This window comes from Ylistrum balloti, unplaced genomic scaffold (genome assembly GCF_031769215.1).
Source record: "Ylistrum balloti isolate Yb309-2 unplaced genomic scaffold, AGI_CSIRO_Ybal_v1 Utg369874, whole genome shotgun sequence".
NCBI classification, from domain to species: Eukaryota; Metazoa; Mollusca; class Bivalvia; order Pectinida; family Pectinidae; genus Ylistrum; species Ylistrum balloti.
In genome coordinates, this window is record NW_026782015.1 from 1,607,934 (window position 1) to 1,623,813 (window position 15,880).

Sequence of the window (15,880 nt, forward strand, 5' to 3'; positions counted from 1 at the left end):
CTCACTGTATTTTGTTAAGATTTCATTATGTTTACAACATAAAAATATGACTTGAGGTTTAGTAATACACTAGTTTTATACAAGTACATTACCTGCTCTCTGGTTCATCGATGGTAATCGGCATGATTTGGTTCCACTTGTTTCGGGTGATGTTAAATACCCACAGATCATTGAGTAGCCCCTTCTCTAGAGAATGACCTCCGAACATGTAGAGCAGCTCATCTCCACAGGCTGTAAGGGTGTGGCCATACCTGTTCCACTGACCAAACAGGCCCCTAAGACGTGGTACTGCTTGGTAGAACCAGGGTAACAGCTCAATACTGTAGTTAGCTCCCCCCTGGAAGTTACCTTGACATCTACATGAATATCTCTCCTGAAAAAAGATTCAAACAATAAATATAAGAAGGGCCCACTGATTCTACATTTGCTGTTGTTAAATAACACTTGGGGGGGGTGGGATGGGAGAGAGAATTACGTCCTTCAAACCAAGGGACATAAAACTCCAAAGATGTCGAAGAAACACATTAGAATCACTATGTTAACCCATTTATCACTCACCTGTATAAAGGTACAGTTGTCTGTACAGATGTAGTTGTCACAGTCAGGACCATCATGGCCACTCTCACAGATACAGCGGTCACCCTCACACACTTTGTTTGTGGAGCACACAGAGGGACATTTGTTCATGTGATAGCTGGCATTAAATCCAGGTATACGATGGTCTGATTGAGAAAATACTGTTCATATCAGCAAACAATCACTTTCACAAAATAGTAAAATAAAATTGATTTAGAGAACATGTATATGAAGTTAATGGCATGCTTCATCAATATGATTAGAATAATTCAGCCTCTAACCTTTGATAATTAAAAAATAATCTCAACACAGTGATCACAATAATTTATACTTCAGCCTTTGGTGATTACAATAATTTATACTTCAGCCTTTGGTGATTACAATAATTTATACTTCAGCCTTTGGTGATTACAATAATTTATACTTCAGCCTTTGGTGATTACAATAATTTATACTTCAGCCTTTGGTGATTACAATAATTTATACTTCAGCCTTTGGTGATTACAATAATTTATACTTCAGCCTTTGGTGATTACAATAATTTATACTTCAGCCTTTGGTGATTACAATAATTTATACTTCAGCCTTTGGTGATTACAATAATTTATACTTCAGCCTTTGGTGATTACAATAATTTATACTTCAGCCTTTGGTGATTACAATAATTTATACTTCAGCCTTTGGTGATTACAATAATTTATACTTCAGCCTTTGGTGATTACAATAATTTATACTTCAGCCTTTGGTGATTACAATAATTTATACTTCAGCCTTTGGTGATTACAATAATTTATACTTCAGCCTTTGGTGATTACAATAATTTATACTTCAGCCTTTGGTGATTACAATAATTTATACTTCAGCCTTTGGTGATTACAATAATTTATACTTCAGCCTTTGGTGATTACAATAATTTATACTTCAGCCTTTGGTGATTACAATAATTTATACTTCAGCCTTTGGTGATTACAATAATTTATACTTCAGCCTTTGGTGATTACAATAATTTATACTTCAGCCTTTGGTGATTACAATAATTTATACTTCAGCCTTTGGTGATCACAATAATTTATACTTCAGCCTTTGGTGATTACAATAATTTATACTTCAGCCTTTGGTGATTACAATAATTTATACTTCAGCCTTTGGTGATTACAATAATTTATACTTCAGCCTTTGGTGATCACAATAATTTATACTTCAGCCTTTGGTGATTACAATAATTTATACTTCAGCCTTTGGTGATTACAATAATTTATACTTCAGCCTTTGGTGATTACAATAATTTATACTTCAGCCTTTGGTGATTACAATAATTTATACTTCAGCCTTTGGTGATTACAATAATTTATACTTCAGCCTTTGGTGATTACAATAATTTATACTTCAGCCTTTGGTGATCACAATAATTTATACTTCAGCCTTTGGTGATTACAATAATTTATACTTCAGCCTTTGGTGATTACAATAATTTATACTTCAGCCTTTGGTGATCACAATAATTTATACTTCAGCCTTTGGTGATTACAATAATTTATACTTCAGCCTTTGGTGATTACAATAATTTATACTTCAGCCTTTGGTGATTACAATAATTTATACTTCAGCCTTTGGTGATTACAATAATTTATACTTCAGCCTTTGGTGATTACAATAATTTATACTTCAGCCTTTGGTGATTACAATAATTTATACTTCAGCCTTTGGTGATTACAATAATTTATACTTCAGCCTTTGGTGATTACAATAATTTATACTTCAGCCTTTGGTGATTACAATAATTTATACTTCAGCCTTTGGTGATTACAATAATTTATACTTCAGCCTTTGGTGATTACAATAATTTATACTTCAGCCTTTGGTGATTACAATAATTTATACTTCAGCCTTTGGTGATTACAATAATTTATACTTCAGCCTTTGGTGATTACAATAATTTATACTTCAGCCTTTGGTGATTACAATAATTTATACTTCAGCCTTTGGTGATTACAATAATTTATACTTCAGCCTTTGGTGATTACAATAATTTATACTTCAGCCTTTGGTGATTACAATAATTTATACTTCAGCCTTTGGTGATTACAATAATTTATACTTCAGCCTTTGGTGATTACAATAATTTATACTTCAGCCTTTGGTGATTACAATAATTTATACTTCAGCCTTTGGTGATTACAATAATTTATACTTCAGCCTTTGGTGATTACAATAATTTATACTTCAGCCTTTGGTGATTACAATAATTTATACTTCAGCCTTTGGTGATCACAATAATTTATACTTCAGCCTTTGGTGATCACAATAATTTATACTTCAGCCTTTGGTGATCACAATAATTTATACTTCAGCCTTTGGTGATTACAATAATTTATACTTCAGCCTTTGGTGATTACAATAATTTATACTTCAGCCTTTGGTGATTACAATAATTTATACTTCAGCCTTTGGTGATTACAATAATTTATACTTCAGCCTTTGGTGATTACAATAATTTATACTTCAGCCTTTGGTGATTACAATAATTTATACTTCAGCCTTTGGTGATTACAATAATTTATACTTCAGCCTTTGGTGATCACAATAATTTATACTTCAGCCTTTGGTGATTACAATAATTTATACTTCAGCCTTTGGTGATTACAATAATTTATACTTCAGCCTTTGGTGATTACAATAATTTATACTTCAGCCTTTGGTGATCACAATAATTTATACTTCAGCCTTTGGTGATCACAATAATTTATACTTCAGCCTTTGGTGATTACAATAATTTATACTTCAGCCTTTGGTGATTACAATAATTTATACTTCAGCCTTTGGTGATTACAATAATTTATACTTCAGCCTTTGGTGATTACAATAATTTATACTTCAGCCTTTGGTGATTACAATAATTTATACTTCAGCCTTTGGTGATCACAATAATTTATACTTCAGCCTTTGGTGATTACAATAATTTATACTTCAGCCTTTGGTGATTACAATAATTTATACTTCAGCCTTTGGTGATTACAATAATTTATACTTCAGCCTTTGGTGATCACAATAATTTATACTTCAGCCTTTGGTGATTACAATAATTTATACTTCAGCCTTTGGTGATTACAATAATTTATACTTCAGCCTTTGGTGATTACAATAATTTATACTTCAGCCTTTGGTGATTACAATAATTTATACTTCAGCCTTTGGTGATTACAATAATTTATACTTCAGCCTTTGGTGATTACAATAATTTATACTTCAGCCTTTGGTGATTACAATAATTTATACTTCAGCCTTTGGTGATTACAATAATTTATACTTCAGCCTTTGGTGATTACAATAATTTATACTTCAGCCTTTGGTGATTACAATAATTTATACTTCAGCCTTTGGTGATTACAATAATTTATACTTCAGCCTTTGGTGATTACAATAATTTATACTTCAGCCTTTGGTGATTACAATAATTTATACTTCAGCCTTTGGTGATTACAATAATTTATACTTCAGCCTTTGGTGATTACAATAATTTATACTTCAGCCTTTGGTGATTACAATAATTTATACTTCAGCCTTTGGTGATTACAATAATTTATACTTCAGCCTTTGGTGATTACAATAATTTATACTTCAGCCTTTGGTGATTACAATAATTTATACTTCAGCCTTTGGTGATTACAATAATTTATACTTCAGCCTTTGGTGATTACAATAATTTATACTTCAGCCTTTGGTGATTACAATAATTTATACTTCAGCCTTTGGTGATTACAATAATTTATACTTCAGCCTTTGGTGATTACAATAATTTATACTTCAGCCTTTGGTGATTACAATAATTTATACTTCAGCCTTTGGTGATTACAATAATTTATACTTCAGCCTTTGGTGATTACAATAATTTATACTTCAGCCTTTGGTGATTACAATAATTTATACTTCAGCCTTTGGTGATTACAATAATTTATACTTCAGCCTTTGGTGATTACAATAATTTATACTTCAGCCTTTGGTGATTACAATAATTTATACTTCAGCCTTTGGTGATTACAATAATTTATACTTCAGCCTTTGGTGATTACAATAATTTATACTTCAGCCTTTGGTGATTACAATAATTTATACTTCAGCCTTTGGTGATCACAATAATTTATACTTCAGCCTTTGGTGATCACAATAATTTATACTTCAGCCTTTGGTGATCACAATAATTTATACTTCAGCCTTTGGTGATTACAATAATTCAACCTTTGACATAAGCTGATTAGGTGATAATAATTCAACCTTCAGCCTCACACTGAACTTCTGGCTTTGGATGAAGAAATACAATCATTTAACCTCTGACCTTGGATAACATTGATTTAACCTCTGACCTTATAATTTGGTGACTAAAATAATTCAACCTTTAGCCCTACACTTAACTTCTGGCTTTGGATGAAGAAATACAATCATTTAACCTCTGACCTTATAATTTGGTGACTAAAATAATTCAACCTTTGGCCCTACACTTAACTTCTGGCTTTGGATGAAGAAATACAATCATTTAACCTCTGACCTTATAATTTGGTGACTAAAATAATTCAACCTTTGGCCCTACACTTAACTTCTGGCTTTGGATGAAGAAATACAATCATTTAACCTCTGACCTTATAATTTGGTGACTAAAATAATTCAACCTTTGGCCCTACACTTAACTTCTGGCTTTGGATGAAGAAATACAATCATTTAACCTCTGACCTTATAATTTGGTGACTAAAATAATTCAACCTTTGGCCCTACACTTAACTTCTGGCTTTGGATGAAGAAATACAATCATTTAACCTCTGACCTAATAATTTGGTGACTAAAATAATTCAACCTTTGGCCCTACACTTAACTTCTGGCTTTGGATGAAGAAATACAATCATTTAACCTCTGACCTTATAATTTGGTGACTAAAATAATTCAACCTTTGGCCCTACACTTAACTTCTGGCTTTGGATGAAGAAATACAATCATTTAACCTCTGACCTAATAATTTGGTGACTAAAATAATTCAACCTTTGGCCCTACACTTAACTTCTGGCTTTGGATGAAGAAATACAATCATTTAACCTCTGACCTTATAATTTGGTGACTAAAATAATTCAACCTTTGGCCCTACACTTAACTTCTGGCTTTGGATGAAGAAATACAATCATTTAACCTCTGACCTTATAATTTGGTGACTAAAATAATTCAACCTTTGGCCCTACACTTAACTTCTGGCTTTGGATGAAGAAATACAATCATTTAACCTCTGACCTAATAATTTGGTGACTAAAATAATTCAACCTTTGGCCCTACACTTAACTTCTGGCTTTGGATGAAGAAATACAATCATTTAACCTCTGACCTTGGATAACTAATGGTATCAATGATTTCCAAGCACACAGTCAGCAGCCATTGCAGAGCGCTAAATAAGTTCTATGACAAATAGGAGGGTTGTATGATGAATACATATGGACTCAGAACCAACATCATTGTTACCAGTATCTAGAAACTGAATTGTTAGAAAAACCCAACTACACCATTGATACCAGTAACTAGAGCCTGAATCAGTAGAACAACCCCAGCTACACCATTAATGCCAGTATCTAGAGCCTGAATCAGCAGCGCAACCCCAGCTACACCACTGATGCCAGTATCTAGAGCCTGAATCAGTAGCGCAACCCCAGCTACACCACTGATGCCAGTATCTAGAGCCTGAATCAGTAGCGCAACCCCAGCTACACCATTGATGCCAGTATCTAGAGCCTGAATCAGTAGCGCAACCACAGCTACATCATTGATGCCAGTATCTAGAACCTGAATCAGTAGTCAGTAGCGCAATCCTAGCTACACCATTGATGACATAATCTAGAGCCTGAATCAGTAGCGCAATCCCAGCTTCATCATTGATGCCAGTATCTAGAGCCTGAATCAGTAGCGCAATCCCAGCTACACCATTGATGCCAGTATCTAGAGCCTGAATCAGTAGCGCAACCCCAGCTACACCATTGATGCCAGTATCTAGAGCCTGAATCAGTAGAACAACCCCAGCTACACCATTGATGCCAGTATCTAGAGCCTGAATCAGTAGCGCAATCCCAGCTACACCATTGATGCCAGTATCTAGAGCCTCAATTTTTACCTGCATATAGTAGGTGAAACAAAAGTTAAAGGGTTCAGCAGTGAAGCATGCTAAAGGAAAAGAAATAAAAAAACAATGAAAAGTTTACCTTTACGATCGTTGAATTCTAAGTTACTATAGACAGTGGGTAGGAAAAAATTGTCAGACATATCTGGAATGGAAAAAAGGGTGATTACTATAAATAGTGCCTGTCATGGGAATTTAACCAGTACAAATAAATGTATTGTACAATAATGAAAAGTAGTATCAAAACAAATGTAAACATAACAGGTGGAAGAGATTTTGTGTGACAATGGCAAGTAGGGAAAAGAAAAGAAAAGTGAGGATTACAGGATTGAGACTAGTCAAATGGAAAGGACTCTACATAAGCCTAAACATCCAGTTGCACAGTGGTCCTGCCCTCAACACAAATCATCTTTCAAACAGGGAAGTGCTATCCAGTTTTATAAATAACTTCCTTGTTCCAATTCTATTATTTCAAATTTGGACATTTCTTGTGACATCACCATGGTAACAACACAAATCCTACCCCAATTTTTGTCATCCAGTTCACACAAGTTAAATGTATCTCTGATATGTAATTTGTAATGTAGTTTACAACAAAGCTAATGACACTCAATGTAGAAATGTTAGTAAAATATGACAACGATAGAGAGAGGTTCATAAGGTTACAAGACAGGAATCTGATTGGTCAAATAATACCAACTTAATATTTTGTTTTAAAGTATAAAAAATCCATAAGATACAAGTGCATTAGGGGGGGGGAGCATATAGTAATAATAGTATGTTATACTTGCAAGAGGGTGATGCAGTTTCACTAGATAGATTTACAGATACAATCAATCTGTCACCAAGACAGCATGTACTAGCATGTATCTACAATATATATAAAACAATGGCATGATAACCTGTTTGTTGTCATTAAACAGTAAACCTCGGATGTTTCCAGTCCATTTATATTATTATTCGAGGATCTACGTATACCAGGACAACACGTGATGACCATCACATTCAACCAGGACAACACCGCAGCTAATATAGGTGTATGAACAAGAGATAGAGCTGATTTATAACAAATATCTAAAACTTACGTTTGGAGATGTCCGTTTCAAAGTAGATGGTAACAATCCGAGACTTAGCAAGGACAGAGTATCCCGCTTTCTTTCCACAAAATACACCCAGGAGTGTCCCAAATGCATCTTTATTGCCGTCAATGAAGTCTGGGATACCGTCATACACATACACATAATCCTGAAACAATGATATCTAATTAGCTTAGTGTAACCATGATTATCACTCTCAAAATGGCAGGTAGGGCTTACAGGAATACTAGAGCAAAAACAAAATGGCCAATTCAAAATGGCCAATTCACCTGTTTAATATCCTCTCATATAAATTCAACTTTCAGCTAGCCTTGGTAAAAAGATAGCATTAATGGTCTCCCCTAGCCTTGGTCTAGGACTGTGATCTCCCCTTGCCTTGATCTATGATAGTGATCTCCCCTAGTCTTGGTCTAGGACTGTGATCTCCCCTAGCCTTGATCTATGACAGTGATCTCCCCTAGCCTTGGTCTAGGACAGTGATCTCCCCTAGCCTTGGTCTATGACAGTGATCTCCCCTAGCCTTGATTAAGGACAGTGGTCTCCCCTAGCCTTGGTCTAGGACAGTGATCTCCCCTTGCCTTGATCCAGGACAGTGATCTTCCCTAGCCTTGATCTAGGACAGTGATCTCCCCTAGCCTTGGTCTAGGACCGTCATCTCCTCTAGCCTTGATCAAGGACAGTCATCTCCTCTAGCCTTGGTCTAAGATCTCCCCTAGCCTTGGTCTATGGCAATGATCTTTCCCAACCTTGGTCAATGAAAATGATCTCCCCCAGCATTGGTCTATATGACAACGATCTTACTCAGCCTCAAGTCAATGTCAATGATATCCCTCCCAGTCTCAGTCTGTGTCAATGATCTCACTCAGTCACAATCTGTGTCAATGACCTTATCCTGTTTAATTCTTTGTCAATGACTACCAAGTCTCAATCCATGTAAACTACATTACCCAGTCTATGTCTGTGTCAATGACCCTACCCAACCTCAGTTGGTATTTTTAACCTTACCCAGCCTCAGTTTGTGTCAATAACCTTACCCAGTCTAAGTTGGTGTCAAAGAACCTACCCAGCCTCAGTTGGTATCAATCACCTTACCCAGCCTCAGTCTGTGCCAATGACCTTACCCAGCCTCAGTTGGTGTCAATGACCCTACCCAGCCTCAGTCGGTACCAATGACCTTACCCAGCCTCAGTTGGTGTCAATGACCTTACCCAGTCAAAGCCGGTGTCAATGACCATACCCAGCCACAATCTGTGTCAATGACCTACCCAGTTTGTGTCAATGACCTTACCCAGCCTCAGTCTGTGTCACTGACCCTACCCAGCCTCAGTCTGTGTCACTGACCCTACCCAGCCTGAGTTGGTGTCAAAGACCTTACCCACCCTCAGTTGGTGTCAATGACCTTACCCAACCTCAGTTGGTGTCAATGACCTTACCCAGCCTCAGTTGGTGTCAATGACCTTACCCAGCCTCAGTTGGTGTCAATGACCTTACCCAGCCTCAGTTGGTGTCAATGACCTTACCCAGCCTCAGTTGGTGTCAATGACCTTACCCAACCTCAGTTGGTGTCAATGACCTTACCCACCCTCAGTTGGTGTCAATGACCGTACCCACCCTCAGTTGGTGTCAATGACCTTACCCAGCCTCAGTTGGTGTCAATGACCTTACCCAGCCTCAGTTGGTGTCAATGACCTTACCCACCCTCAGTTGGTGTCAATGACCTTACCCAGCCACAATCAGTGTCAATGTCCTCAATGGTGATGTTGATTGCAGGTGTGTCGTATTGTGAGTCCCCACGGACCGGCTCCAGTTTATCCCCACTGAGAGGGGCAATAATCCAAATACAGTAAGCATGCCATTTCTTCAGTCCGGTGCCCCTGTATGACCCAATATATCCACTAGTGCTATTTAGTACAGTGGGCGTGTCACAAGATCTGTAGCATCTACCTCCATTCCTGAAACATATACAGCAACATCAACCTTAAATCCTATAACATATTACACAGCAATATCTACCTCTTTTCCTGAAACATATACAGCAAAATCAACCTTAAATCCTACAACATATCACACAGTACCAACAACCATAATACATCATCATACTCCAACATCAGCCTTGAACCCTATAATATATTATAGAGCAATATCAATCTTGAATCCTATAACACAGCAACATCTACCTTCATTCCTGAAACATATTATACAGCAACATTAACCTTAAACCGTATAATATATTATAGAGCAACATTAACCTTAAACCCTTAAATATTATATCGCACCATCAACCTCAAATCCTATAATATATGGCTTATTTACCTGATATTAATTTTCTTCAACAACCTCAGCTTATATATTACATAATTAACATTGACCTTAGGTTTTTCTAGAAGGTTTGCTTTATTCTATAAAAACTTCACTTGGCTCTTTACTAGAAGTGAGCAGAAAAACAAAAACTCAACTTTGTTGTCTTCAGACGTATACTTACTCTGGGTTGCCATAGTGACCTTCTTCACAGACCTCACAGTGATCTCCAGTGGTGTGATCCACACAATGGCACTGACCAGTCGCAGAACACAGACCCAGTTCAACATCACCATGACCATTACACTTACATGGTTCACAGCCTGTCAAAAACAGAATAGAATGGAGAGATATGTCACACTAACATAATAATATCCTGATTATTTCCTGGAAATTTTTAATGTCAATGGGTAGAGCCTATTCGTTTATATCAATGATGACAGAACAAATATCAAACTAGCTTACCTATTTTGTCCATAAAATCTTGTCAAAATTCTGTCATAGAATTTGTCTATCAGTCGGTTTGCATGCTACACACCCTAAATTTGTCTATAGGTCAGCTTGTATGCTACACACCCTAAATTTGTCTATAAGTCAGCTTGTATGCTACATATCCTAAATTTGTCTATCAGTCGGTTTGCATGCTACACACCCTAAATTTGTCTATCAGGCAGTTTGTATGCTACACCTAAATTTGTCTATAAGTCAGCTTGCATGCTACACACCCTAAATTTGTCTATCAGTCGGTTTGCATGCTACACACCCTAAATTTGTCTATAAGTCAGTTTGTATGCTACATACCCTAAATTTGTCTATAAGTCAGCTTGTATGCTACATACCCTAAATTTGTCTATAAGTCAGCTTGTATGCTACACACCCTAAATTTGTCTATAAGTCAGCTTGTATGCTACATACCCTAAATTTTTCTATAAGTCAGCTTGTATGCTACACACCCTAAATTTGTCTATAAGTCAGCTTGTATGCTACACACCCTAAATTTGTCTATAAGTCAGTTTGTATGCTACATACCCTGAATTTGTCTATAAGTCAGCTTGTATGCTACACACCCTAAATTTGTCTATAAGTCAGTTTGTATGCTACACACCCTAAATTTGTCTATAAGTCAGCTTGTATGCTACATACCCTAAATTTTTCTATAAGTCAGTTTGTATGCTACATACCCTAAATTTGTCTATAAGTCAGTTTGTATGCTACATACCCTGAATTTGTCTATAAGTCAGCTTGTATGCTACACACCCTAAATTTGTCTATAAGTCAGCTTGTATGCTACACACCCTAAATTTGTCTATAAGTCAGTTTGTATGCTACACACCCTAAATTTGTCTATAAGTCAGTTTGTATGCTACACACCCTAAATTTGTCTATAAGTCAGCTTGTATGCTACATACCCTAAATTTGTCTATAAGTCAGCTTGTATGCTACATACCCTAAATTTTTCTATAAGTCAGTTTGTATGCTACACACCCTAAATTTGTCTATAAGTCAGTTTGTATGCTACACACCCTAAATTTGTCTATAAGTCAGCTTGTATGCTACATACCCTAAATTTGTCTATCAGGCAGTTTGTATGCTACATACCCATAAGGTTAGCAGGATCTCCATGGAAGCCAGGCACACACTTTTCACAGTGATGTCCAGTAGTGTTATGTTGACATTCGTCACACAAACCAACACCCTGACTACAGGTGCTGCGAAGATTACAATGGCAGCTCGTGTTACAGTCAGGTCCTGTGTAGCCGAGTCTACAGTGACACTCATAGTCTGGTGCTTCAGAACAATTCCCATGTACACATGTATAGTGACACCTGTAAACAAAAGGAATCATCAGGAAAGGGGAGATAATAGGAAAAAAAAATTATCATATATAATTAAGTACATCAGTAGAAAATGGAGACACTCAAGCAGATATTATGAAATAAAAAATTAATAGTTACAACAAAAGAGAGGGGAGACAATTTATTTATAATTCCTTGATTAACACATTACCTAATGTGCCTCTTCATTTTTCCTATTGTATCTGGTGCATTTAAAAAATCAGGTAAAGAAACAAAACGTTATGGAAACCCTGTCAGCTTGCAACAAATTGAAAGTACAGGCATTAGGATGTGTAAAATATAAGTAGAAGATTATGGTATCAGAATGTCCTACGTTTTCAGGCAGTGCTGACCATCCCCTTTGAAGCCTCGGTTACAATGACACAAGTAGCTGCCGTCGATGTTCTCACAAGTTGCATTGTCATGGCAGTTATGGAACCCAAGGATACACTCGTTAACTTCGGGGCAACGCTGATATGACCAGTCAGCCAACTGCACTTCTGTTCTGTTCTGTATGTCATGCATGATGACGGAACAGTTCTGTCCGTAATATGGTCCTGATAGCAGAAAAATTTCCAAAATAACACTTCAATACTATATATATCATGTCACTTTAGTATCAAATATCATGTCACTACCCTATCAAATATTATGTCACTATACTATCAAATATTATGTCACTCTACTATCATCAAATATATCATGTCACTTCACTCTCATATATCATTTCACTATACTATAAAATATATATCATATCACTAAAATATCAACTTTATCATGTTTCCATACTATCAGTGTTATCACATCATCATAAAATCAATTATATCATATTCTTATACTATCAAGTAAACCATATCACTGTCCTATGTTGAAGTGTACCTGCAAAGTCTCCGTCAACACAGCGACCTATAGAGGGATTATCGGAGTCACTACACCAGCCACATCCATACATGTCTAGACATGTCTCACAAACTGTGTGAGATGAACAGTTCTTACAGCTATAGGACTCAATTCCTTCACTGTCCATCCACTCACGACATTGACCATTGACAAAGCGTGAGATGTAGTGGGCAAAAGGAAGACAAGTCCCTGTATTCTCACACCAGAAACATTCACTGTTGGGTAGTATACAGGAACTGCATGACCTTCGTCTGGAGAACAGAAAACTCAATCATATATCATAACAATACACATATACAAACATTTTTACTTCTAGAATAAGATATGCATACACCAAAGTTCCAGTTTGTTTTTGAGCAATGGGGTGGGGAAAGGGTATATAGTAAGGAGTAAGGTGTGACAGAACTTACTGGTGACATTCAATAGGACAGTTGTGGGATGATTTAACTGGGAGATGTGACAGAGCTTACTGGTGACATTCAATGGGACAGTTGTTGGGGGGATTTATCTAGATGTGACAGAACTTACTGGTGACATTCAATAGGACAGTTGTTGGGGGGATTTATCTTGGAGATGTGACAGAACTTACTGGTAACATTCAATAGGACAGTTGTGGGAGTGGGGATTTATCTAGATGTGACAGAACTTACTGGTGACATTCAATAGGACAGTTGTGGGAGGGGGGATTTATCTAGGAGATGTGACAGAACTTACTGGTAACATTCAATAGGACAGTTGTGGGAGGGGGGATTTATCTAGGAGATGTGACAGAACTTACTGGTAACATTCAATAGGACAGTTGTGGGAGTGGGGATTTATCTAGATGTGACAGAACTTACTGGTGACATTCAATAGGACAGTTGTGGGAGGGGGGATTTATCTAGGAGATGTGACAGAACTTACTGGTAACATTCAATAGGACAGTTGTGGGAGGGGGGATTTATCTAGGAGATGTGACAAAACTTACTGGTAACATTCAATAGGACAGTTGTGGGAGGGGGGATTTATCTAGGAGATGTGACAGAACTTACTGGTAACATTCAATAGGACAGTTGTGGGAGGGGGGATTTATCTAGGAGATGTGACAGAACTTACTGGTAACATTCAATAGGACAGTTGTGGGAATGGGGATTTATCTAGGAGATGTGACAGAACTTACTGGTGACATTCGATGGGACATTTTGCAGGATCCTTGATCATTGTATGGGTCCTCCATCTCCTAGTACATCTCACATCTTTAGTGATCCATTCACAGAGCTCATCCTACAACATACAACACTCCATAATTATTTTTTCAAAAACATTTACAGAAATCTCCTCTGAGGAAATTCCAGTACAGAATAATCTGTCAGCAATTATTTGTGAAACAAATTCCATCAGAAATACAACAGAAAGGGCGTTTGGGAATTTGATTGATGCAGGCAGAAATAAGTCCAAACCTTGACCATGTAAGTTATAAATGCTTTGTTTATCACACATAAGCCTGAATTCCATGACTCTGATATTTGACTAGATCAATCTAATGAGTGTTGTATTTTTGATATATTTATCACAACTGTACTGAGATGTGAGGTTTCTGTGTTTATGACATATCTGTGCTTCCTTTAGTGCAGTGTATAAATACATACCGAAGCACAGCTGTGACAGTCTACATAGTCAGAGCACTGCACACAGTCATTTGGCTGGGTAATGAGGTAAGCTTGGAGATCAGGGCCAATACAGGAAGAAAGACTGGAGTTGCTGCCCTTGTGGTCGCAAGTTTCTGTGTAGGGACACCAGCCACATTCAGCGTTTGACATACAGGCCAAACAGTTATGGTGATGGCCACAGTGTGGTGAATGATACTGCTCCAAGAACTCCAAAGTGAACGGTCGGATCTGCTTACCCCTATTAAACTCACTGCTAGCTATATTCCATTCAAGTGACACAGTTGAGTTCTGCTTCTCTTTCATATCACTTGTGCCGCTGATAATAAATAAGTACTTGTAGCCCCTAGCTGTATGGGGAAAAAGTGGTCTGCTTGCATTCCTGATTGACTCAACACTGCGGGCACCAGGAGAGTTTGTCTTGTTGATCATAGCAACAACCTCCTACAAATAATTATGTATCTATGAATTTTAAGCAAAATTAATTTACAATCAAATCCAATAACACAATATAACAAGAGGCCCATGGGCCTTAATGGTCATCTCACTATAAAGATCTATATATGAAAGAGGCAAAATAGGCCTAAAATAAATTTCTAAACAGCTTACATAGAATACATTGATGGTTATTCAAGACATTTTCTACAAACTTGAAATCATATTCTTTATACATGCACTACACAACTACCATTACTCCTGACATATTGCTTGTTGAAAAAGTAAGTTACATGCCCAATATCAAGACCCTTGGCATTTCAGTTATTGAAAAGAAGTTGCTTAACATTTTAACACATTTGACCCCTGTGACCTTAAAAGTTGGTCCAATATCAGCACCCTGGGGCTTCTGGTTATTGACCAGAAGTCATCTAAACATTTTAACACATTGGAAACCTGTGACTTGAAAGTGAGTCAATGTCATTCATATTAACAAAGTTGGTAGCGCTACATTCTAGAATGCTACAGGATTAATATCATCATCCTTGGCCATTCGGTTATTGAAAAGATGTTGCTTAAGCATTTCAACTTATTTGATCCATGTGACCTTTCAAGCAGCCCACAAGTCCCTATGGGTCGAATCAAATTTCAGAATTTAAGAAATAATTGCCTACCCTAAGTGATGAATCAGGCTAAAACTTGTTGAAATCCGCCCAGGAAGAAATGAGGAGTAACGTTTTAAAAATTTAATTTCAGCACCACCCCCTTTGGGGCCTCATCTCTCAATCCCTATGGGTCAAAATGATTACCATCACCCAATGATGTATCAGACCAAATTTGGTTGAAAACCACCCAGGTATAAAAGAAGAGTAGGGTTTTAAAAAAAGTTTACGCATGAAGCACTTTGCATGACGACGGACAAAGCATGATGGCTATAGGTCATCTTGA

The 15,880-nt window shown here is 36.8% G+C and overlaps 1 protein-coding gene across 1 annotated transcript in view; it reads right to left on the reverse strand.

The window, feature by feature from the left end:
• Positions 1-15,880, reverse strand: part of LOC132546123 (multiple epidermal growth factor-like domains protein 8) — a 47,719-nt gene that overhangs the window by 16,481 nt on the left and 15,358 nt on the right. The window contains exons 9-18 of the mRNA XM_060209819.1: positions 14,480-14,941; positions 14,011-14,114; positions 12,831-13,102; positions 12,286-12,508; positions 11,716-11,942; positions 10,301-10,439; positions 9,542-9,770; positions 7,807-7,966; positions 559-722; positions 93-373 (exon numbers count right to left, since the gene is read on the reverse strand). Coding sequence (XP_060065802.1) covers positions 93-373; positions 559-722; positions 7,807-7,966; positions 9,542-9,770; positions 10,301-10,439; positions 11,716-11,942; positions 12,286-12,508; positions 12,831-13,102; positions 14,011-14,114; positions 14,480-14,941 — 2,261 coding nt within the window. The remainder of the gene's footprint in view (positions 1-92; positions 374-558; positions 723-7,806; positions 7,967-9,541; positions 9,771-10,300; positions 10,440-11,715; positions 11,943-12,285; positions 12,509-12,830; positions 13,103-14,010; positions 14,115-14,479; positions 14,942-15,880) is intronic.